Source organism: Prionailurus viverrinus, chromosome D4 (assembly GCF_022837055.1).
Source record: "Prionailurus viverrinus isolate Anna chromosome D4, UM_Priviv_1.0, whole genome shotgun sequence".
Taxonomy (NCBI): Eukaryota; Metazoa; Chordata; class Mammalia; order Carnivora; family Felidae; genus Prionailurus; species Prionailurus viverrinus.
The window spans coordinates 55,917,746-55,942,223 of NC_062573.1; the positions used below are offsets into that span (position 1 = coordinate 55,917,746).

The window sequence follows — 24,478 nt, forward strand, 5'->3', positions numbered from 1 at the left end:
AGAAAAGTCCTTCAGATACCAAGCCATACTCCTCATAGACACAGTTTATACCTGTTTGCATAAGCTTCTTCAAACTTTCTGGCTGTGACTATGGATTTATATGTGGATTTCTCCTTTTAACATGTCAACTTTGGTTTATATTTTTGAAGTTTTGTTATTGGGTACACAGAGATTTAGGATTCTTAAACTGTCATAAAATGGCTCTGTATCTCTGTAACACATTCTATATCAAAAGTGTACTTTTTTTGGTTACAATTTGCTTGGTAACTTTTTCTATTCGTTCACCTTTTAAAACTTTTAATGTCAAATATTCACAAATGCAGAAAACTGCATAGACAAATGTGTAGTATAGCCAATTATAAGGTATACATTCTTGCAGTCATCAATCATGACAGGAAATAGAACTGTTTACCTCAGAAGCACTTGACATGCTCCCTCCCAATCTCATTATTCCCTTTCAAGAGTTTTATTTACCTTAATTTTCTTAGTCTTATCACCTATCTGCCTAAGCATATGATATATATAGTTCTACCTGTGCTTTAAAGATTCTAACCTATCAATTTCCATGCAATCTTTTTCTTGCTTACAATTTGTTGAAGAACTGCTATCATTTGTCCTATAGAGTTTCCCCGCAGACTTGATTTTGATATGTGCATTCCCAAAGTGTAGTTTAAATAGGTTTTTTCCCCATCATTTGTATCTCTAGTAAGTTAATAGTTGGATCTAGAGTAGAGGTCAAAAAACCCTAGTCTGCTGCCTATTTTTATAAAGTTCTACTGGAAAAACTACTCATTTATGCATTCTCTATAGTTCATTTCATACTATAGTGGCAGAATAGTTGTGATGGTGGAGACCACTTGGCCGCCAAAGGTTAAAGCTACCATCTGGCCCTTTGCACAAAACAATGGCCAACCCTTGCATTTAGAAATGCTTAATCAAATCCAGTTCATTTTTTGGTAAAACTGTTAATAGTTCTTGGAAGTGGTATACCAGGAAGCAGGAATCACTGCAGGTTATTTTGAAAGATGGACACCATAACTGTTATTCTCAAAACAGCTTGCTGAACTAGTTTATTATTTCAGTGTGCTTGGGTTCATCACATATGCTATAGTTACCCTCTCCTACCTCTTGTACGGCTGCTGATACCACACAGGTCTCATAGCTATCAGTTATTTATCCCACCAGCTATTTTGGTGTTTGTAGGGGATACCACAATTCCCTGAATGGTTATAAATGTTGCCCATGACTTTCGGGTTAGATATTTTAGTTGTTCTATGTTTGTATAAGAATATCTAGGGAGATTAAAAATCTATGCTGTTGTCATCTTTCTAGAATTTCATCTATCCTTGTAATTTCAACTTGTGTGACTTCATATTTAAGGAGTCTTTCTTATAAGCAGCATATGGGTTTTGTTTTTATCTCCTGTTGAACTTTAATATTTAGCTCACATATAGTTAATATAATGGCTGACATACCTGGGTTTGTTTCTACCATTTTACTATATGTTCTCTATTTTCTCTACCTTTTTGTTTCTTTTACTCTTCTTGATTGCTTTCTTTTGAATTATTCTAATAATTATTCCATTTTACCCTATTTGTTAATATTTTAATATTTAATTATGTATTAAAATATTTCTTTAATGTGGTGGCTCTTAGAGAACATACCAGGTAAAAATCAATCTACTTTTAAGTTCTCATTACTTCTCTGATCATATAAGAATTTCATAGCTTCATTTACCAACTTCCATCTTTTGTGGTTGTCATGCATTTTATTTTACACATATTTTAAACTTCACTATTATTGTGTGTTGTGAATAGTTTATTTGAACTTACTCATACAGTTAACCTTCCTATTTTTTTCTTTCCTGTATTTCATGTCTCTTTAGTATTTTTTTTTTTTTCCAACGTTTATTTATTTTTGGGACAGAGAGAGAGCATGAACGGGGGAGGGGCAGAGAGAGAGAGAGGGAGACACAGAATCGGAAACAGGCTCCAGGCTCCGAGCCATCAGCCCAGAGCCGGACGCGGGGCTCGAACTCACGGACCGCGAGATCGTGACCTGGCTGAAGTCGGACGCTTAACCGACTGCGCCACCCAGGCGCCCCTCTTTAGTATTTCTTTTAGTGTAGTATGTTGGTATTGGATTCTTAGGGTTTTTTTTTTTTTAATTTTTTTTTTCAACGTTTTATTTATTTTTGGGACAGAGAGAGACAGAGCATGAACGGGGGAGGGGCAGAGACAGAGGGAGACACAGAATCGGAAACAGGCTCCAGGCTCTGAGCCATCAGCCCAGAGCCTGACGCGGGGCTCGAACTCACGGACTGCGAGATTGTGACCTGGCTGAAGTCGGACACTTAACCGACTGCGCCACCCAGGCGTCCCGGTTTTTTTTTTTTTAATGTCTTTTTTTTTTCCTAGGATTTTTTTTTAAATTTATTTTAAAATTTACATTCAAGTTAGTTAGCATATAGTGCAATAATGATTTCAGGAGTAGAATCCAGTGATTCATCCACTATATATAACACCCAGTGCTCATCCCAACAAGTGTCTCCTTAATGCCCCTTGTCATTTAGCCCATCCCCCCACCCACAACCCCTCCAGCAACCCTCAGTTTGTTCTCTGTATTTAAGAATCTTTTATGTTTTGTCCCCCTCCCTGTTTTTATATTATTTTTGCTTCCCTTCCCCTATGTTCATCTGTTTTGTATCTTGAAGTCCTCATATGCGTAAAGTCGTATGATATTTGTCTTTCTCTGACTAATTTCACTTAGGATAATATACTCTAGTTCCATCCATGTTGTTGCAAATGGCAAGATTTCATTCTTTTTGATTGCTGAGTAATATGTACCACATCTTCTTTATCCATTCATCTGTCAATGGACATTTGTACTCTTTTCATATTTTGGCTATTGTTGACAGCGCTGCTATAAACCTTGGGGTGGCATGTGCTCCTCTGAAACAGCACACCTGTATCCTTTGGATAAATACATAGTAGTGCGATTGCTGGGTCGTAGAGTAGTTCTATTTTTAATTTTTTGAGGAACCTCCATCTGTTTTCCAGAACGGCTGCACCATTTTGCATTCCCACCAGCAGTGCAAAAGGGTTTGGATTCTTAGGTTTGGTTTGATAACATCTTTATCTTGCTTCATTTTTGTAATCTATTTTCATTAGAAATGTATTTCTAACATTTTTTATCAGTGTTCTCATATGTTGTTCCATTGTGTTCTAGCTTACATCGGTTTCTGATGAAAACTCAGCTCATATTCATTTTTATCTTTAGTTTTCAGCAGCATTATTGCAATATGCCACAGTGTGTTCTTTGTATTTATCCTGGTTAGGGTTCACAGGGCTTCAATTTGGACTATCTTCTCCCATTTCTGGAAATTCTAGTTATTATTTCAAATATTGTTTTCACCCTTCTCTTCTTTGGGAACAACAAATAGATGTAATGCATACATTTTGCCAGGTCCCATGTGTCCGACAGTCTTTTCTGTGTTGTTTCTCATAATTTTTTTCCCTGTTTCAGTTTTGAGATTTTTCACTGACTTGCCTATCACTACTCCTATCTTCTGCTATTAAGCCAATCTAATGAAGTCTTAGTTTCAGATACTGTATTTTTCAGTTCTAGAGTAATTATCTTATAGATTCCCACTGATTTTTTTATAGATTCCAATTCTCAGTTGAAATTCTCCATCTTCATTTATTTTCTTGAGCATATTAATCATAATTATTCTAAAATCCTGTTTGATAACCTGAATTATCAGTATCACCTATGAGTCCATTTTTATTATTGATTTTTCTTCTGGTTTTTGATTATGTGGCCCTATCTTTTGGTAGCATACTTTTGGTTCTATGGCAAGATAAATATAAAGAAAATACAATCGCATATTGCAATAATGCTGCTGAAAACTAAAGATAAAAACAAAAGGAATATGAGCCAAGTTTCATCAGAAACAATGTAAGCTAGAACATAATGGAACAGCATCTGAAAACACAGACAAAAAATTTCTCAACTTAGAAATACAGTTCTTTTTTTTTTTTTTTTTTTTTAATTTTTTTTCAACGTTTATTTATTTTTGGGACAGAGAGAGACAGAGCATGAACGGGGGAGGGGCAGAGAGAAAGAGAGGGAGACACAGAATCGGAAAGAGGCTCCAGGCTCTGAGCCATCAGCCCAGAGCCCGACGCGGGGCTCGAACTCACGGACCGCGAGATCGTGACCTGGCTGAAGTCGGACGCTTAACCGACTGCGCCACCCAGGCGCCCCTAGAAATACAGTTCTAATGAAAACATATTATAAAAAATGAAGCCGAGATAAAGATGTTATCAAACCAAACAAAAATATTCAACAATATAAGTATAAAACATTAGAGGAGGCTTCAGACCAATCTTCCTCGTGCTGGGAAGATACTCTGGTGATTTAACATTTTATTCAGCAACTATGCTGAGGCAAGGCCTGTTTACAAAATGTAGTCTACATATTTGTCTTAGCCATCCAGTTTTCAACTAAGAGCCTTTTGTATACTCTGTGGGACCATTTCACCCAGTGATCACAAAATCTGTTTGCCTTCGAAGACTACTGAAAACTCCACTGTGCTTTTTACTTACATTTTTAGCCTCCTGCCCAGCAAAACCCCAGTATTTAGCAAAAGTCATGTGAGGAAAACAGGCCATATGCGTGAAACATCCCCAACATTTGCCAAAAGCTCAGTCTCCACCCTGCCCCCAGCTGCTTTCAACTAGATCTGCTCTACATCCATAATTATTAGCAAGGGCTCCCAGGGCAAAAAGCAACTACAAAAACCAACTGCTTTCTAAGGTTCTTCCCATTCCAGAGTCATAGGCTCTGGTAGTTCTCCTTACCTCTCTGCTGTCATTAACATAACAGATGATAATGTTATTTGAGCTGGCTCTTCTAGTTTTAGGTAAAAATGCTAATCTACTGCCAGCTATTCCATCCTACCTGGAAACAGAAACCTTCCATGTACTTCATTAGGTGGTACAATAAATATCACAAAAACAGATTCAAAACTAGAATCACCTTTTCATTTATCTGTCATTTCAGTTGAAGGCTTACCATACCGATTTCCTCTGAACAAAACTGATGAAGCCAAAACTGAATCTAATAAACCACCAATTATAAAATACATTATTTTATGTACTACCAAAAAAGAACTGGCCTGCAATGGGGTAGTCTAAGAAGAACTCCCAAAGTTAGGACTCTAAATGGAAGACAACTATAAGGCACACTATTTTATGACATCATAAAAAAGAAAAAAATTTGAGATGAGATGTCTGAGAAACACCCTCAAATAAAGCTAGGACACCAAACGGCTCTTCTCACAGTTTAAGATAAATGGTAAATAAACCACCTAGCAGGTAGAGATAAAAAATAAACATGACGGGGCGCCTGGGTGGCGCAGTCGGTTAAGCGTCCGACTTCAGCCAGGTCACGATCTCGCGGTCCGTGAGTTTGAGCCCCGCGTCAGGCTCTGGGCTGATGGCTCAGAGCCTGGAGCCTGTTTCCGATTCTGTGTCTCCCTCTGTCTCTGCCCCTCCCCCGTTCATGCTCTGTCTCTCTCTGTCCCAAAAATAAATAAACGTTGGAAAAAAAAAATTAAAAAAAAAAAATAAACATGACTATTTCAATGTTATCAGTGGGTATAAGGAGAAAAAGTATCCCAGGAACTGAACCACAAGGTAGGATTCATGCAGGTTTGTAGATGCAAACTCAAACTCAATCTCTTAAAGAACCCAACTTTGGTCCAATAGCAAGATATTTTAATTTGAGATGGTAAAATAAAGAAAACCGTTAATCTCCAATTCTATGAAATACTCTATTTACTTAATATTCATTATAACTAATGCCTAGAACAGGGCCTGGCACACAGTAGCCAACAAAAGTCAAGGCACTAACATTTCAGTGGTATGACAGGCAGAATAATGGGTGCCAAAGATATCTATGCCCTAAGTACGGGAACACGTAAATATTATACTACATGGCAAAAGAGAATTTTGTAGACATGATGAAGTTAATTACCTTGAAATAGGATTAACCAGGTAGGCCCAAGGTAATTACAGGGGAACTTAAAAGTAGAAGAGGGAAGTGAGTCAGAGATATGCAACGTTAAAATGGGAGAAGTAGGCCATGGGCCAAGGCATTGGGAGGCCTGTAAAATCTGGAAAAGGCAAGGAAACAGATTCTCCCTTAGATTCTCCAAAAAGTGACACATCTCTGCTGACACTTTTAGTCCAGTGAAATCCATATAAGACTTCTGACTTACAGAACTATAAAATGGTAAGTTTTACTATTTAAGCCATTAATTTTATGAATTTGTTGCAGCAACAACAGGAAACTACTACAAGTAGGGCAAGAGAGAGAAATCTCAGGTGATAATCAATACCACAAAGAAAGCGTAAGGAAACAATTCAATGCCCTGCATGTACATATGTAATGTTATACAACATTAAAGACTTCTTTTGAAGTGATGTCTGAACAAACAACCAAGACAAGACACAGAACAAGCCAAATAAGGATATGCGTGGAGCAGACCAGGCAGAGGAACAGCAAATGGCAAGGGCTCTGAAGCAGAAGCATGTTTATATGATTAAGCACCACAAAGAGGCCAATATGGTTAAAATACAGTAAACTTTGATTTATAACTTGATATGGACACCAAAATTGTAGTGTGTAAGAATGGTACAATAATAAGAATATCACTAAAGAGATGTGATGATAAACGAGTTGGATAAAATTTAGTAAGTAAAAAGCCCTAGAAAAAGGACACTGAAAATAAAGTACATCCATAGCTTACTTTAGCTTTAGATAAAGGATTTTCTTCCTATAGGATTCAAATTCTACTTTTTTGTCTTTAAAGGCTAAGTTTTTGTTAAAAAAATTTGAGAGAGAGCACACATGCACACATGAGTGGAGGAGGGGCAGGGGAGGGGTATAGGGGTAGGGAGAGAGAGAGAATCCCAAGCAGGCTCGGTGCTGTCAGGGCACAAGCCTATCTCTGGGCTCAATCTTACAAACTCTGAGATCAGGATCTGAGCCAAAACCAAGTGTTGGACACTTAACAGTCTGAGCCACCCAGGTGCCCCTCAAATTCTACTTATAAATATCTAAACTAATATAACTTCATGTGGTATTAAATGAATATGCATCACAATAGAAACTGAACAAAGTATTTTGAAAAATGGACTTAAAACTCCTAAACTTTTGTTCTGAATTTTTTTCAAAGCTAAAATATAAACAGAAAATGATAAGCTAAAAATAGAATTTGATCGCTAGACAGTTTAAGCATATTCACTTTTTAGTAGTCACAGATTAAAAATAGAAACAAGCATGAACTTTAACTCCGAGTTCCCTTATCAAATATCCAAGGCAGATTAAAAATCATGTCCTATATTTACTACTTCCTTTGCACCTTCAATACAATAGAGTATCAAAGCTGAAGTTTAAATAAAACTTAGATAAAATCAAGTTCCTTAAAAAAAAAAAAAATTCTATTTCAAGAAGTAGAAAATCTGGATTGCCCTATGATCATTATAGAAATTAACCAATTATAAAAATCCTTCCCACAAAGAAGGCTTTAGTGAGAAGTTATACCATTCAAGAAAAGGAAACAAAACTCCACCATAAGATAAAGAATATTCTCATTATTTTATAAAATCTGAATAATTTGTGAAGGACAGTTAAATAGGAAAATTAACATGCAAATTTTAGTCATTAACACAATGCAAAAATCCCACACGAAGTATCCACAAAATACTTATGTCAAACACTATAGATATTGGTGAGATTTTGAAAGTTTTTTTTATAGAGATAAAGGAGAAAAAAGATGCCTGCTGTCATCACTTCCTTTCAACAACATACTAAATGCAGTTGGTGAATAAAAGAAATCAAAAGACAAAAATGTCATAATTCACACATGATGATAATAATAAAGATTCCCCAAAAAATCGACATGTAAATTAAAACTAATAAATCTAGTAAGGCTACTAGATCCAAGATCAAAGGTTACTTGTATACCACTAATAAAGGAAAAGGAAATAAAAATACCATTTACAGGAATAACAAGTAGTACCTGAAGTTAAATAAGGATAACAGACACCCACATAAGATCAGATCTCTGGACGGCATTAAATCAGGATCTACCATATAATTGCCAACATTCAATTATTTTGAACCTACAAAGACATTTTATGTGGTTCAACCTAATAAAAACATGAGAAAAACACATTAAAGACCTAAATAAATGGAGAACAGGCACATTCATGGATTAGAGTCAACACAATACGTATTAAATTCCCAATGGTTTTTATGTTTAAATTACCAAGATGACTTGGAAAATTCAAATAAAAGCACAGACCTAAGAAAATAGAGAACTACTGAAGAGCAAGGTAGGAAGCTCTGTTGTATCATATCATTAAAGTGTGGAACTGCTATCAGGACACACAACATAGACCCATGGTATAGAACAGACATCAGATGGATGCATCAAATATAGTCACTTGATATGAGGGGATACTGAAATCAGTGAGGGAAAAGTGGGTTTTATTTTAGCCTCTCTCCCTCAAAAATGGGCTTTTAATTTTTTTTTAATTGTCAAAAAAATTTTTTTTTCATTACTGATAGAGAGAACAAGCAGAGGAGGGGCAGAGAGAGAGGGAGACACAGGATCTGAAGCAGGCTCTGAGCTGTCAGCAGAGCTCAAACTCACAAACGGTGAGATCATGACCTAAGCTGAAGTCGGATGCCCAACTGACTGAGCCACCCAGACACCCCTTCATTTTTTTTTTAATGTTTATTCATTTTTTGAGAGACAGAGACAGAATGCAAGTGGGGGAGGGGCAGAGAGAGGGAGACAGAATCCAAAGCAGGTTACAGGCTCTGAGCTGTCAGCACAGAACCCCATGCAGGGCTCAAACCCACGAACTGTAAGATCATGTCCTGAGCTGAAGTCAGACACCCAACAACTGAGCCGCCCAGGTGCCCCCCAAAATGGGTTTTTTAATAAATGATGCGAGGAAAAATGATTATCCATATATATCAAGGTAAGTCAAACCCTCACACTGTACACAAAAACCTACTTCAAATGGATTAAAGGCCTACTAAAGAAAGATAAAACCACAAAGCTGCTTAAAATAATAATGCATTCTGGGCAGAAAAAGTTTTTCCCCTGCCAATGCCATGTTTTATTGAGATGTAATTGACATATACTGTGTAACTATACACCATAATGATTTGATAGATACATATACTGACAAATGATTACCACAAAAAGTTAACTTCCATCACCTCAGATAGTTTTAAGGTTAAGAATATTATTCATAACATGAAAAAAGCTATAAAAGATATTTTCTCTACACATAACTGAAATGGCCAAGCCCCCCAATTAGAACTCCTAAAAAATTAGTAATATAAAAAAAATCAGTAATACAGACTACCTAATAACAGACTGCCTAGTATCAACAAAACATTTATGTTTGGAACAGAGTCCTCACAAAAGATATCTAAATTGACAATAAACATAAGGTTATCAACCTCCTTAGTAGTCAAGGAAATACAAATCAAAACCATAATGATATACTGTTTTATTCTACACCCACCTGATTAGCAAAAATTCAAGTCTAACAAAATTAAGTGTGGATGAGAATGCAGACCAATGAGACCTCTAATACTGCTGTAGAAGTGTAATGTGATACAGCCCCTTAAATATTTGGTCCTACCTATTAAAGATGTACAGGTTTTACAATCCAGCAATTCTACTTCTAGACAAGATGCGTCCCACAGAAATTAATGCACATAAGCACCAGAACACGGGGATAATGTCACAACAGCAAAGTTTGGAACAGCTCCAAACTATCAACGTCAGAATACATTTATACCTTCATTCTGATTTTTTATCCACTCTTTCTAGTAATGAGAAAAGACTTTTAAACATGGGGAAAAAAAAATTCTATCCACAAGCCACATACCACACTGGCTCCTTTTTGGCCCTCATGTTCCTAACACATCTAGTAAATACTTAAATGACAGGGGCGCCTGGGTGGCTCAGTCAGTTAAGTGTCTGACTTTGGCTCAGGTCATGATCTCATGGTTCATGGGTTTGAGCCCTGCGTCGGGTTCTGTGCTGAATGCTTCCTCAGAGCTTGGAGCCTGCTTCAGATTCTGTGTCTCCCACTCTCTCTGCCCCTCCCCTGCTCATGCTCTCACTGTCTCTCAAAAATAAGTAAATGTAATAAAATAAATTTTAAATAAAAATTTTTTTAAAAAAACCTTAACTGACAGAACATAACGTGTTACAGGACAGCATGTTGCACTACTGGGAGAGGCATCACATAATTGTTCTAATTGTTTGCCTATCTATAATTTCCACTCAATTGTAGTTCTAGTCCCTAAAGCCAGGGTGCTCCACTCTAACTGTACTTCACAATCACTAAGGGAAAACTTTTTAAATAGTGAGCTGGTTTTTTTTTTTTTTTTACTCTATACTATGAGTACTGTTACCTCTTCCTATTACGTATACATGCTGTTTTTGTACTTCCTGTACTCAAGTACATTATAAGGCTCCCTATATAACCAATTTATATCGATGCCTTTTCTTGTTCTTCATGATTTATATCCTTATCAGAATTTCAAGCTGCTTGGAAGTCTGTGAGTTACATCTTTACCTGGAAGTGTGATTCTGTTTGTAGAAAGTTCAGAAACCATTTTCTAAAGTGTAAGTTATTATCAGCACCTCACATTATTTTTCTTTATGGTAAGAGTCAGCAAACTTTTTCATCAAGAGTCAGAAAGTAAGTACTTTAGATTTTGCAAGCCAGGGAGTCTTATATTTTCAGTACACATTACTGTAATGGTATGCATTGCAATCATTGAACAATGTTTTTCAATACAAAAACAGCCATAGATCATGTGCAAATGGATAGGCATTCCAAGAACTATTTTCCTAAAATCAGGAAGCCAGTAGGCTATAGTTTATAGACTCCTACTTTGTATTACTAATCATAAGCAGATGCTTAACCTCAGATTTGTTACAAGATAGAACACAGCCATTATATTTAACATATAAATTATTATCTATCCAATATATATTATATATAATAATTCTGTTAATCAGAATTTGACAAGCATTAGTGTGGCTGCTTCATATATAAATACATACATATTTATATACACACACACACGCACAACTGCCAGGGTCATTCTAGAATCCCCACTGCTCAACAAAAATGTTCTTCTAAGAACTCATTCTACAAAAAAAGCAGAGCACAAAATACATAATCCAAGATTGTTTACTTAAACATTTTAAGAACTAGAAACAGTTTAAGAGACTTTTCAAAAAGTAAATTAGTGAATTAATGATGGAAATAGCGGTTAAGTAATTTGGCATTTTGGGTGACGTTTTACATTTTGAATTCTCTTAGTTAAGCTTGTTAAATTCTGTAAACTTAAGAAAATTACTATGAAGGAAAATTTCAGCTAGTCTTACAAGTACTGCAGATAGCTGATTAGGCTGATAGTCACTGCTACTACATCAACATACATCCTCTGTGAGGTAAGCAAGGATTTCTCTAATACTCAGTTATTTCCAAGATGCTTTCAAATAGTATCTCCAGTCTTAAAGCAGTGATAGACATTTAAGGGCCATTCTTATAAAAAAAAAAAAAAAAAAAGGGAAAGAAAAAAATCTCAAGAATTTGTATAAAATAGTTCTCTTTTAGTATGTAAATTTTTATCTTTCATAGATTACATCTTTTTTACTGAGGAACATGTGAGTAATACCTAAGAATTACATTCCTTGATTACTTCAGTAATTATAGGGTATCAGTGTAGAGCATCTTACCCTAAGATAATATTCACACGAAGTTCTTTTTTGGTTCTTGAGATGGTCTTCAGTGCAGTAATTTCTGCATCAAACCAAAATCCTCTGTTACTAGGATTTTCTACAGAGTAATTAACCATTACCACATCACCAATATTTAGTTCATTCCATTTCAAATTCGTTCTAGCTCGTGGCCGAAGATCCTTGACATTTATTTCTACAGTACCACTTTCTGGATATCTGAGGAGAGAAAAAGAGAAGAATCACATAAGAATATTGCTTATGGGGGGGCCTGGGTGGTTTGTCAGTTAAGCTTGAGACTTGGGCTCAGGTCATGATCTCACAGTTCGTGGGTTCAAGCTCCACGTCAGGCTCTGTGCTGAGAGCTCAGAGCCTGGGGCCTGCTACAGATTCTGTCTCCCTCTCTCTGCCCCTCCCCACTCACACTCTGTCTCTCCCTTGCTCTCAAAAATAAATAAAAAAACATTAAAAACATTAAACAAAAAAAAAAAAGAATGATGCTTATGATTACTACCAAAGACGAAAACTATATGCAACATATAAAGAATCAAATCATTCTTAATTTAACTTAAATGACATCTTTTCATGATTTTAATTGCCAGAATAAAGTTCTTGCTAAAATTTTAGTAAGACATTCTTTGCTAGCTTGAGGGGTGTGGGTAGGGGTAGGTAAAAAACACAAGTTCTTCTTATTCCATTTTTTTAACCTAAACTTAAGAATTACTTTAATAGTGGGTGCCTGGGTGGCTCAGTCAGTTAAGTGTCTGACTTTGGCTCAGGTCATGATCTCACGGTTTGTGAGTTTGAGCCCTGCCTTAGGCTCTGTGCTGAGAACTCAGAGCCTGGAGCCTGTTTCAGATTCTGTCTCTGTCTCTCTCTCTCTGTCCCTCCTCCACTCATGCTCTGTGTGTGTCTCTCTCTCAAAAATAAATAAATGTTAAAAAAAAATTATTTTAACGGGACTAGATATGGACCTCTTCCTGAACTTGAAATCAGTTTGAGATCTGCTGTTTGCTTTACACAACTTAGCACATTTCAATAGCCTCCATTTTTCCAGGAAGAGAGAGGTAAAATTCTAGTTCTTACATGTAGCCATGTAGTCTAGTAATGGCAATAAAAAAAGAAAAAGAAACTTGTATATATCAGAGAGTGGAACTGTGCGAAATAATTCTAGCAGAATCTTGATTTTGTGCTTCTAATGGTAAGATTAACATAAAAAACAAAACTGATCTGAACCTAAAGCTTTAGAAGTTTTCTAAATTTTCAGTCCTAACTTCTGGTATCAACAAGGCCAAAGACAGCAATGTAACAGTATGTAGTGGTTTCTATAAAATTAAGACCGGTTGCCCCTATGTATTGCTGGGGAGTAGGGGGCAAAGAAATGAGTAATGTCTGGTTCCTACTCCTGTAAAGCTCAGTCTTTTGGGTAGGCCAAACTACGGTAATATAATGGTGTTTCTCAAAGTATGATCAACAGAATCAACATCATCTGGGAATATGCTACAAATGCAAATTCTTGGGCTCTACTTTGGATCTAATGAGTCAGATAATCTGGGAATAAGGCCTAGCAATTGATTTCACAAATCCTCTTAGTAACTGAAAAGCATGCTCGAGTCTGATAACCTAGTGTGCTCTAAGAATACAAGAATAAGTAGCATAGCCTACTGTGACAATATTAAGAAGGTAGAAACTAAGAGTAAAGACCATGAACCCTTAACCAACTGAGTGGCCTGCTCAAAATGTAAGTGGGTCTGAAATTGGAAGCATCTCTAGCAGAAAGCCTTGGTTCTTCTGAAGAAACCAAGTACTATGAAAGCCTATGACTCTCACAGTATATTTAACTCATTTAGAGTAAATGGGTATTAATTCTAGGTGGGATCTTTAGTTAATCATCCAAAAATCTCAGGATTAGCAAAGGGCCTCAAAGTGGATCTCGTCTATTTACCTTCTTATTGCCTTAATTCCCTTCTACCACAAGCCTTCCAAAAAATCACGTAACCTCTGCTTGGACTGTGATGAGAGGGCAGTTTTTTTTGTTGTTGTTTTTTCAAATTTATTTGAGAGAGTGCAAGCAGGGGAGGCACAGAAAGAGAATCCCAAGCAGGCCCTGCACCTTCAGTGTGAAGCCTGATGCAGGGCTCTAACCTGTGAATAGTGAGGTCACGGCCTGAGCTGAAACCAAGAGACCACTGCTTCACTGACCAAGCCACCCAGGTGCCCCAAGGGGGTAAATTTTAACCCTAAGAAAAGCCATTCTATCTTCACATAGCTCTGACATAAAAAGGAGAACATACTTGATACTGGATCCAACATAAGCTTTGGAACTCATTCTATGCCCAAATTCCATGAAGGAATCCATATACTCTATCCACAGAAGACTTAATATTTGATGGTCTCAATGTCCCCACCACCCTCAAACTTCTCTTCTAAGTAAAAATATCTTCAACTTACAGAAAAAGGTTTTGAGTCCTTTATCATCCCAGTGTCTTCACTGGCTGAGTTTAAATTCCCATTTTAGCTTCCTGCTATTGGGACTCCCTGGGAAAATTCTGTACCCTTATTAATACTCTGTCATGTGTAAAATGTAGCTTAATGATAACTAACTGTACGTCATGTGGTTGTTTTGAGAACTAAAATGAGAAGACTTGTAAAGTGCTTAAAATAGTACATAATAGGCTAAGTAAATGTTAGTTAAGATATTGTTATTATCCCACAGAAATAATCATAAAGAAAGAAACTGACAATTACAACGTCAGGTTTATGGTTCTGCTCTTCTATTTCAATCCCATTTTTTAATGGTCAAATCTTGGGGCATCTGAGTGGCTCAGTCAGTTAAGCGTCAGACTCTGGCTCAGGTCATGATCTCATGGTTCATGAGTTCAAGCCCCGTGTTGGGCTCTGTGCAAACAGCCCAGAGCCTGGAGCCTGCTTTGGATTCTGTGTGTCTCTCTCTCTGCCCTCCCCTGCTTGTGCTCTCTCTCTCTCAAAAATAAACAAACATTTAAAAAAGTTTTAATGGTCAAATGTAAATTTAGAAGTCTCTAACACTTGGGGCTTATACACTCATGTTGTTTCACAATGGTTTGGTCACAAAAATAACCAACATTTCTCCTAACCTGTAAAATGAAGTTAAACTAGATTTTTTTAAGGACTTCTCTAATTTTGAAGTTTGTGAACTTGTTTCCTGCTTCAATATTCTTAAGACCATATAAGAATAGAAAACTATTCTTTTAGATGAGATTCCTTTTTCAGCTGTAATGTGAAAATTATACTTTGACATCATGACATTATCATGTTATCTCTGTATGTTTAATACAGGAAGAAAGCATATTTCAATGGCAAAACAATTCTCCATTTGCCTAAGTTTGTCAAAAGTAGATACTAAGGAAATATTTTAAAGTAGAAAACTTGACCAAAGTTTCAAATTTGTATATAAAATCATGTTTATCAGAGACAAGGCAAAATAAATCATCCCATACACCACAGCAAGGGAATATAAGCTATATTTGCCAGGGAATAAATTTGTACAATTTCATAACAGAATTATACATGCATATACTCTATATGTATATACTACTAGTCTATAGAAGGTAAGTCATGAAAACTAAGTATACTTCTTCTAATTCCAGCCACAAAAAGATGCTAAGTCAATGCTGTGTATAAACACAAACATAGAAGGGGCACATAAAACTACCCTTACCAAAATCAAGAGCATGCCAAACACTCAACTCAACACTTACTATTTACCTGAGCATCTTCATCTACAGACAGCGTAAACCGAATGGGAACACATAAACTCTACTATAATCCCAATTTTCTTCAGACTCACATATCCAACTACATTTCTAACAGATATCTCAGAAGCACTTCAAATTCAAGGCAACCAAGATGGAATTTCCCATCCTATAATCTGATGTTGGTATTCTCTGAGCAAACTATTCATATTCCCAGAAACTCAGGAATTACCCCTGATTCCTCTTATAATGCCTTCATCCAGTTAATAAGTCCTCCTTATGCTATACCTTTGACACTACTTTAATGTAATTGTACCTCCTTAGTGAAGACCTGCATTTCTCTAAGACTATTGTCAAAGCCCAACATAGCTCCCTGTCTTTATGATCATACCTCAAAATATTTTGTGAAGTTTGATAATGGTCTGTTCACAGGTTGAGGGAAAACAAGTATTCTCAAACACTGCTGATGGGAATACAAAGTAGTATTGTCCCCTTGTAAAGAGAAATTCAGCAATAACCAGCAAAATTGCCTATGTTTACCTTTTGATCCAGAATTCTACTTCTAGGAATCCATCCCAAACATAGATCCTTGTGAAAGGACCCATTGGTGGACGCCCTGGTGGCTCAGTCAGTTAAGCATCTGACTTTGGCTCAGGTCATGATCTCATTCATGGTTTGTGAGTCTGAGCCCTACATCAGGCTGTCTGCAGTCAGTGCAGAGCCTGCTTTGGATCCTCTGTCCCCTCTATCTCTGCCCCTCCACCATTCCCACTCTTTCAGAAATAAACATTAAAAAGAAAAAAGGACACATACACAAGCCTATTTGTATATGTACTATCTATAATAGCAAGACTAGAAACAATCAAATGTCCATAGTAGAAAACCACTTGAAATAACATGATACAATTACATAACGGAATATTATGTTCCTATAAAAAGGAACAGAATTGTCTACAGTGAAATAATATATATGGAGAGCTCTATAGTAACTTAAAAAAAAAAAAAGCGGGGCGCCTGGGTGGCGCAGTCGGTTAAGCGTAAGACTTCAGCCAGGTCACGATCTCGCGGTCCGTGAGTTCGAGCCCCGCGTCAGGCTCTGGGCTGATGGCTCAGGGCCTGGAGCCTGTTTCCGATTCTGTGTCTCCCTCTCTCTCTGCCCCTCCCCCGTTCATGCTCTGTCTCTCTCTGTCCCAAAAATAAATAAACGTTGAAAAAAAAATTTAAAAAAAAAAAAAAAAAAAAAAAAGCAAGATGCAAACAAGTTTATAGTGTGCTACTTTATACCTAATAAGTGTGTGGAAATACAAACATAAAAATACACTTGTATACATATAAAAATAGATGTGAGTGTATGTATGTGTATATATATGCATATATGTTTATTTTGAAACAAAAGGATAAACCAAAACTAATAAACATAGTTACTATAAAAAGAGGTAAGAAATAGAAGAAACTGGGATGGACACTTCTATTCATATATCTTGTTTTGGAGATTTACCTATAGATCATGTAATGTTTTATAAAAGCAAAATATAAAAAAAAATGTAAGAAATTCCTTAAAATCAAAAGCATGGTGGCTTAAATACATAGACAGGAATCACTTTAAAAACACTAAATTGGGGCGCCTGGGTGGCACAGTCGGTTAAGCGTCCGACTTCAGCCAGGTCATGATCTCGCGGTCCGTGAGTTCAAGCCCCGCGTCAGGCTCTGGGCTGATGGCTCAGAGCCTGGAGCCTGTTTCTGATTCTGTGTCTCCCTCTCTCTCTGCCCCTCCCCCGTTCATGCTCTGTCTCTCTGTCCCAAAAATAAATAAACGTTGAAAAAAAAAAAAAAAAAAAACACTAAATTAACAGTACACATCCCATACAGGGTTGTTTCCCAAGGACATAAAGTAAAAAACAAAAGCACCAACTTTCCAATAATCATATTGTTTGCAATATTACTACTGCCTATTCTGAAACTACAATGAATAGGATAAAGCAAATCAATGGTGTTATTAGGAACCATGCTTTTCAAGAGAAAAAATAATAAATGGAAGATTAAAGAGATTAAAGTATAACCCTTTAAATTTAACTAGAAATAATATCAATATAAAACTATGGTATATTTAGTATTTCCCAGCTGTGTCCAGTCAGAAAACCTAAAAATATGATTAAACAAGTATGGAGCAGCCCAGACTATGTACTCTAAATACCATCTCTAAAAAGAACTAGAACTCCACGAAGAAATGGCTGAATCCAGGCCTGTGAAGGAAATAGAAGAGCTGGGGACTCCTGCTGTACCTATTTGCAAAAAGCCCTCAAGAACTGTTGTGTGAAAATCAACCCAAAGGAGCCTCCCCAGGCCAGAGAGGGGACAATTTGGGCACCAAGAGCTTTAAATCAGGTGTTAAAATCTATTCATAATGACACTTAAGATTTTTAATCTTGTTGACCAACCTTTGGAGGATGATAAAGAACTTACTCTTAACACTCAAAAAGTCCAGGAATCAAAAGTTTATCCTTTTATATATGAACCAATTGCTTGTTAAAGTTCTTTATGAAAGAATTATAGCTAGTAAATGAGGGAAAGATAGAATGAGGTATCATCCTTTTTGCAAGACAACAAAATAGTAGATACAGGTAAAGATAAATAGCTGTGGAACCATTAAAAGCTAATAGTAGGGTGCCTGGGTGGCTCAGTCGGTTAAGCATCTGACTTTGGCTCAGGTCATGATCTCACAGTTCATGAGTTTGAGCCCCACATGGGGCTCTGTGCTGACAGCTCAGAGCCTGGAGCCTGCTTCAAATTCTGCGTCTTCCTCTCTCTCTCCGCTTCCCCCGCTCATGCTGTCTTGCTCTCCTCCAAAAATAAGCGAAAACATTTAAAAAATTTAAAAAAAAAAAGCTAATAGCAAATTTCACAATAAATGGATCAGGATGACAACACCGAAATCTTAAGATAAAAAAAGAGAAAGAAGCAGGTATTATGTGCCTCCCCGTATCTTACAAAAGGTAAGTAAACATCATCTCTCAACTAGTCTTATCAAATAAGGAATTTTAATAAGCTTTCAGGAAACTAACATTAACAGAAAAAAAAAGTTAAATACCACTACAGGGTTGTAATCAGGAAAGCCCAGACTTTGAAAACTGAATAAACTGTCACTTGCCTTGTGCAAATAAATTAGCAAGGGAGAAAAATGGGTGAAATCTGTAGGTTGAAACTTAACCTATCAATTAAATGCAATGGGTAGATTTATTTTGCTTTTGATCCCTATTTGGACAACCTAAATATACTTTTTGAAAAGACCAGCCTATTGACTGGTCATTTGCTATTCATGAATCATTACAAATTTCATGTGGGATTTGTTGGCTTGCTAGGGTCCCCAAGATTCAGTGATTTACTACGGAAACTCACAGGACTCTTTTTCACAAGGTTGTTTCCATGGCTATGATTTACTGCAGTGAAAGGATACAAAGCAAAATCAGCAAAGGAAAAAAGGCACACGCGGTGAAATCAGAAGAAATCAGGTACAAGCTCAGAATCCTCTCCCAGTGGAATCACACAAAATATGCTTAATTCCTCCAGCAACAAATTATGACAACACGTGTGAAGTATTATGTACCAGGGATGTGTAGTAAAGAATACTCAAGATTTTTATTAGGGGCCGGTCACATAAGCACTCAATTCCTAGCATGTACCAAAATTCCAGACTCCCAGAAGCAGGTGTTCAGTATAAACCATACTGTCTGCAGTTTAGACACAGTGGGTTTGTTTTTTTAAGTCAGGGAATGGTAAGAATCCTCCTGAAAGTGAATTTCTCAAACACCAGCCAAAGGTCCACCGTACAAACAGACCTTTTAAAGAATATCAGCCTGAGATCTGATATGCTAGTTCTTCTCTTATGCACTTTAAAAAGAATCCTGTCAGCTATTCTGCCAGCTGAATGCCCCGAGATGTTAAGATGAAGGTGAACCTTTAAAAGCTATGGAGAAAGAGTTGGACTAGATAGCAAAAGCCCTTAGACCATGTTGATCCATCACTTTGAAAGGAGAGTTGGGCAAGAAAAGCATCAGAATGTGGTACAACTCTGACAAAGCTGACCAGTCCAACAGTGAGCCCTGTACAGAAACTGACTACACGGTCCCATAGTGAGCAGAAACTGCCAGGTCACACACACTAACTCATTGGAGGATGCCTGGAGAGCGTGATCTTGGCTCAAACACTGCGGCAGCTATCTAAGTGCTGTTACTAAAAGTTATCAGCTAACTGCATTCATTCCTTGCAGCTAGTCATTTTTTTGTTTTTGTTTTTTTTCTGAAGGGAGCAGTGCACCCACCACAGCTACTAAGGCCATCTATAAGACCATTTACTGGTTGAGATGAGGTAAGGTTTGAGACTTGCTTCAAAATAATCCAGTGGTGCCTGAGGATGCTGGTTTAGATTAAACAACACTGGCTAGGAGTTCATAATGGTTGAAGCTAGGGCATGGGTTTGTTATACTTTTCTCTCAATCTCTGAATAAATTTAAAGATTTCTATAATAAATAATACAGTGCTTTGTGGTTCAGGTTAAAATCCAAACAAAAGGCTTATCCTGCTTTTTCAGTTTTCCCATATATGTACAAAATCCAAAAAGTTAACACTCATGGCTTACTGTGAGGATAAACAGCCTGCCCTAGCCCACCATATTCCTGGCTCATATTCCCCAGATGCAACCATTTTCAATTCTTAGCTATTTCTTTTATTTACATCTGTATTTTTTAATAACATGCTTGAACTTTGATTTTTTACTTTAAACTATTATTCTACCCAGTCCGCATGTATAGTTCATTTGTCTCCATTCTCCTCTTCTTTATAATTGCTAACACATAGTGCTGCTTTAAGTGTGCACATATATTTACAATCCTTGGAACAGAGGTATGCTATTCTAAGCCCCATTTTACAGATGAGGCACAGAGGTTTTCTGGACAGGAGCAGGAAGCAGAGATATGATTCCAACTCTGATGATCTAAATCCCATTCTCCTTCAACAAACTTTTTCTTGTTGTTTTTTTTTTTTTTAATGTTTGTTTGTTTTTGAGAGACAGAGAGAGAGAATGAGAGAGCAGCGGAGAGGCAGAGAGAAAGAAAGATGGGAGAATCCAAAGCAGGCTTGGAGCTGTAAGTGCAGAGCCTCACGTAGGGCTTGAACTTCCCAACTGTGAGATCATGACCTGAGCTGAAATCGAGTCAGATGCTTCACCAACTGAGCCACCTAGGCACCCCAAACTTTTTGTTGCTCTTAAGAATATTATACAAACTTTGTAAAACTATGTTTTTTATGATTTTTAAAACATGTTGATTAAATAGTAATCACAAGAAAATAAAGTATGCTTTAATACCTGTCCTTTCTTCCACAGCTTTGTTTTCTGTTGAATGCTTAACTGTTCTGTATTTATCATTACTTTACCTCCATTCTGCCCCTGTTGTTAAAACTCCTGTACATTCAGACATTTCAGGCACTCAACCAATCTTTCAGGCTTTAAAACATCTTTTTTAGAGACCTCACCCTAGTCTAACCTGGACTAGTGTGCTCTGTGCTCTGTAAGCCTATACCTGTTCCACAGCTTCATGCTGGGATCTCCTTTCATTACTTCTTATTTTCCTAACACAGTCTCCCTCTTCCTTGGTTTAAACTCTGAGCAGGGTGGGAGTAGTTAAAATGCTCTTTCATATAAATTAACCAGTCCTCTTGTTCTCAGTTTTGTTCCATATGCCTACCTCCAAAGTAGCTCGTAAATCCAAGGCCTGAGCCTTCCAAAGGTTCTTCAATGCCAATTTAGTTGCTTGTTGTTGGCTTCTCATCCTTTAGGTTCCAGTTTTCTCCAGCCTGCTAAGTTAGGTATCATTTACCTATTAGCTTCGTACCTTCCAAAAGTTAGCTGCTTTCTTTTCTGTGTACTTTATTCCTATTTCATTTGTTATCCTTGGGGTTTTTGCATCTATTCTTTTACTGTCTTCTAGGAGGGTTTAAGAAGTGGAGACAAACAGCCATCTTAATCTGCCATGTTTAAATGAAAAGTCTTTACTCACCTTTAGTTTTACTGCTTACTACTCACCATATACCTCCTACACTCCAGCTACAGTAATCTACCCTCAGGTAACCCTGTTATGTTTCCTACTTATCCTTGGTACCCTGCTATTCTCCTTCAGGAATACAAAAGTTATCTCCTCTACCTTGTACTCTACCCCTAGGTACTCTAAAAGCTAGGGGTGCATATTTCTATCACAGTACTTACGACTTTTCATTGAGGAGCAGGTACCATGTTCAAACTTAAGTGTGTTTGGGATATACCAGGTCTACAAATGTTTGGAAAGATGTAACGCATTAAATAACAAAGTCTACTTTTATATAACTAAGGCTCTTAATCAACTGTAATAAACTATGACCATTATATTTCGAAAAGATCCTTCTGAGTCTCCTTCCTTGAGCTAGATAGTTAAGCAGGACCACAGAATTCTATGAAGAGCTAATACTGGCTTTTTAAAGACTGTTTTTGATGTTCTTAAAAACAAAAACCCTGGGGCGCCTGGGTGGCTCAGTTGGTTAAGTGTCCGACTTGGGCTCAGGTCATGATCTCGTGGTTCACGAGTTCGAGCCCCGCGTCGGGCTCTGTGCTGACAGCTCGGAGCCTGGACACTCCTTCGGATTCTGTGTCTCCCTCTCTCTGACCCTCCCCCCATTCATGCTCTGTCTCTTTCTGTCTCAAAAATAAACAAACGTTAAAAAAAAAAATTAAAAACAAAAAACCTGTAGTCAGTTCAACTGTTAATTACGCCAGTACTCAAGACAGCTATAGGCAGTCCCCAAAACACCACTCTCCCCATCCCTTGAGGTCCAGTGTATGGTTGAACACAACCTCTGCAAATCGGCCCAAGCTGCGGACTTTTTTCAGCATTTGCAGAGGGGAAAACTGTAGGCGACTGAAATATTTTACAAAATGTTGGATGCCTGAACAACTTCTAAAACAGGGCTCAAGACATCCTCAAAGACTGAAACACAGAGAGATAGGAATCTATCAAGGTCAACTTTACCTACATGGTGATGAGGGCCAACTCTATAACGTACCAAAGTATGAAACTAGGGTCCTTCTTTCTCTTATATTACATGACTTCCTGTTCTCAGAACCTGAAGTCAAGGTTTTACTCTAATGTAAGATAAATCGTTCTAGTTAGCTACTTGCATTCTTTAGAGTTTAGACTACTTAGATAAGCTTAAAAATCTGTAAGCTTAGGGGTGCCTGGGTGGCTCAGTCGGTTAAGTGCCCAACTTCAGCTCAGGTCATGATCTCACGGTTTGTCAGTTCGCCCTTCATTAGGTTCTGGGTTGTCAGCACAGATCCTTCGGATCCTCAGTCTCCTTCTCTTTCTCTCTGCCCCACCCCCTTCTCTCTCAAAAATAAATATTGAGAAAAAAAATTATAAAAAAAAATCCCTGTTTATTGTTGAATCACTATGTTGTACACCTGAAACTAATATAACATTGTATGTTAACTATACTTAAATTAAAATTTTTAAAAATCCCTAAGCTTAAGTTTCTTCAGTAACATTCGCACTGCTCCAAATATTTGGATATCTTTTAGAGCTATCCTTCAGAGTACATGCTTTTGATTATTCTAAACTCTGTTTAGCAAAGCCAAGTCTGTTTTCAACTCACAAAACAACCACTGAGTAAAGACAGGGGAGTTAAATTTAAGGGAAATTGAGTATTATTCTTCAAAAATAGATTTATTACTACATTTCCTTATGTGGCTTGTAGGCTAATGCTAATTTTAGACTCAAACTGTATTAACAAAGTGGTATCACTGAAACTTTCCTTCAAAACGTGGCTTCCTGGAGACAGCGTGCTTAAATAAGAACATCATTCACCTGGAGGCATGTTCTAGTTTAGCACGTCTTTAACGTCATACCGCATGCAAAAAGCATTTCTTATTCTAATTGATAACATTACTAAAATGTTACACCTTAATGTAACAGCTTAATAAAATGACACACCTTAAATGCAAAGCATACTCAGACAATTAAGAATAACTTATAATTGCTTATAGTAGGGCTTTACATATTACATGGTAATAATATCATTTGTATAAGACATTAACAATGGTAGATAACTACCGTTATATTTTAATAATATAAACAACATAATTATGCTAAATACCTATGTTAAAGATAAAACTCTATTATTTAAGAGTATCTACCAACCTGGCTTTAATAAATGAAATGTAGAAAGTTTGATTCTATTATTACTGGGTACTTTTCAACGTTATTAGGGAAAAAAGCATAGGTCAAGTAGATATTTACTTGAAGATAAAGAAATTAAAGCTGCAAGAGTTCAAACAAAACAAAAACTTACCAATAAACCAAAGACCTAGAATTCAAACCAAATTCTGATTCTAATGCCTGAACTATGAAAGAACTACCACTCTGAAAACTTAACAGGTCTCTGGGGTACCTATTTGAAAAGCAGATTCCTGGGTCCTACCCCAGGTCCACCCTATACAGGAGTGGGGGTGAATTTAGTGTCTCTCTGGAATCTACATTTTAAACAACTTTCCTCCATGAATCTGAAGTGCTGCTGACCAGCCTTTTGAGAAACACTAATGTAAAGGGACAATGTATAAACTTAAAAAGGTGAGGGTGCCTCGGTGGCTCAGTTGGTTGAGCCTCTTGATTTTGGCTCAGGTCATGATCCCAGGGTTGTGGGATCAAGCCCTGCATCGGGCTCTGTGCTGAGCACGGAGCCTGCTTGAGATTCTCTGTCTCCCTCTGCTCCTCCCCTGTTACCACACACACTCTAAAAAAAAAAAACAAAAAAAAAAAAAAAAGGAAAAGGTGAAATCAATATGTAAAGTCATTCTTCTAAGCAGTAAG

General features: G+C 37.0%; 1 protein-coding gene across 1 annotated transcript in view; it reads right to left on the reverse strand.

Annotated features, from left to right (window-relative positions):
• Positions 1-24,478, reverse strand: part of UHRF2 (ubiquitin like with PHD and ring finger domains 2) — an 87,905-nt gene that overhangs the window by 38,828 nt on the left and 24,599 nt on the right. The window contains exon 4 of the mRNA XM_047829624.1: positions 11,855-12,073. Within this exon, the coding sequence (XP_047685580.1) occupies positions 11,855-12,073 (219 nt within the window). The remainder of the gene's footprint in view (positions 1-11,854; positions 12,074-24,478) is intronic.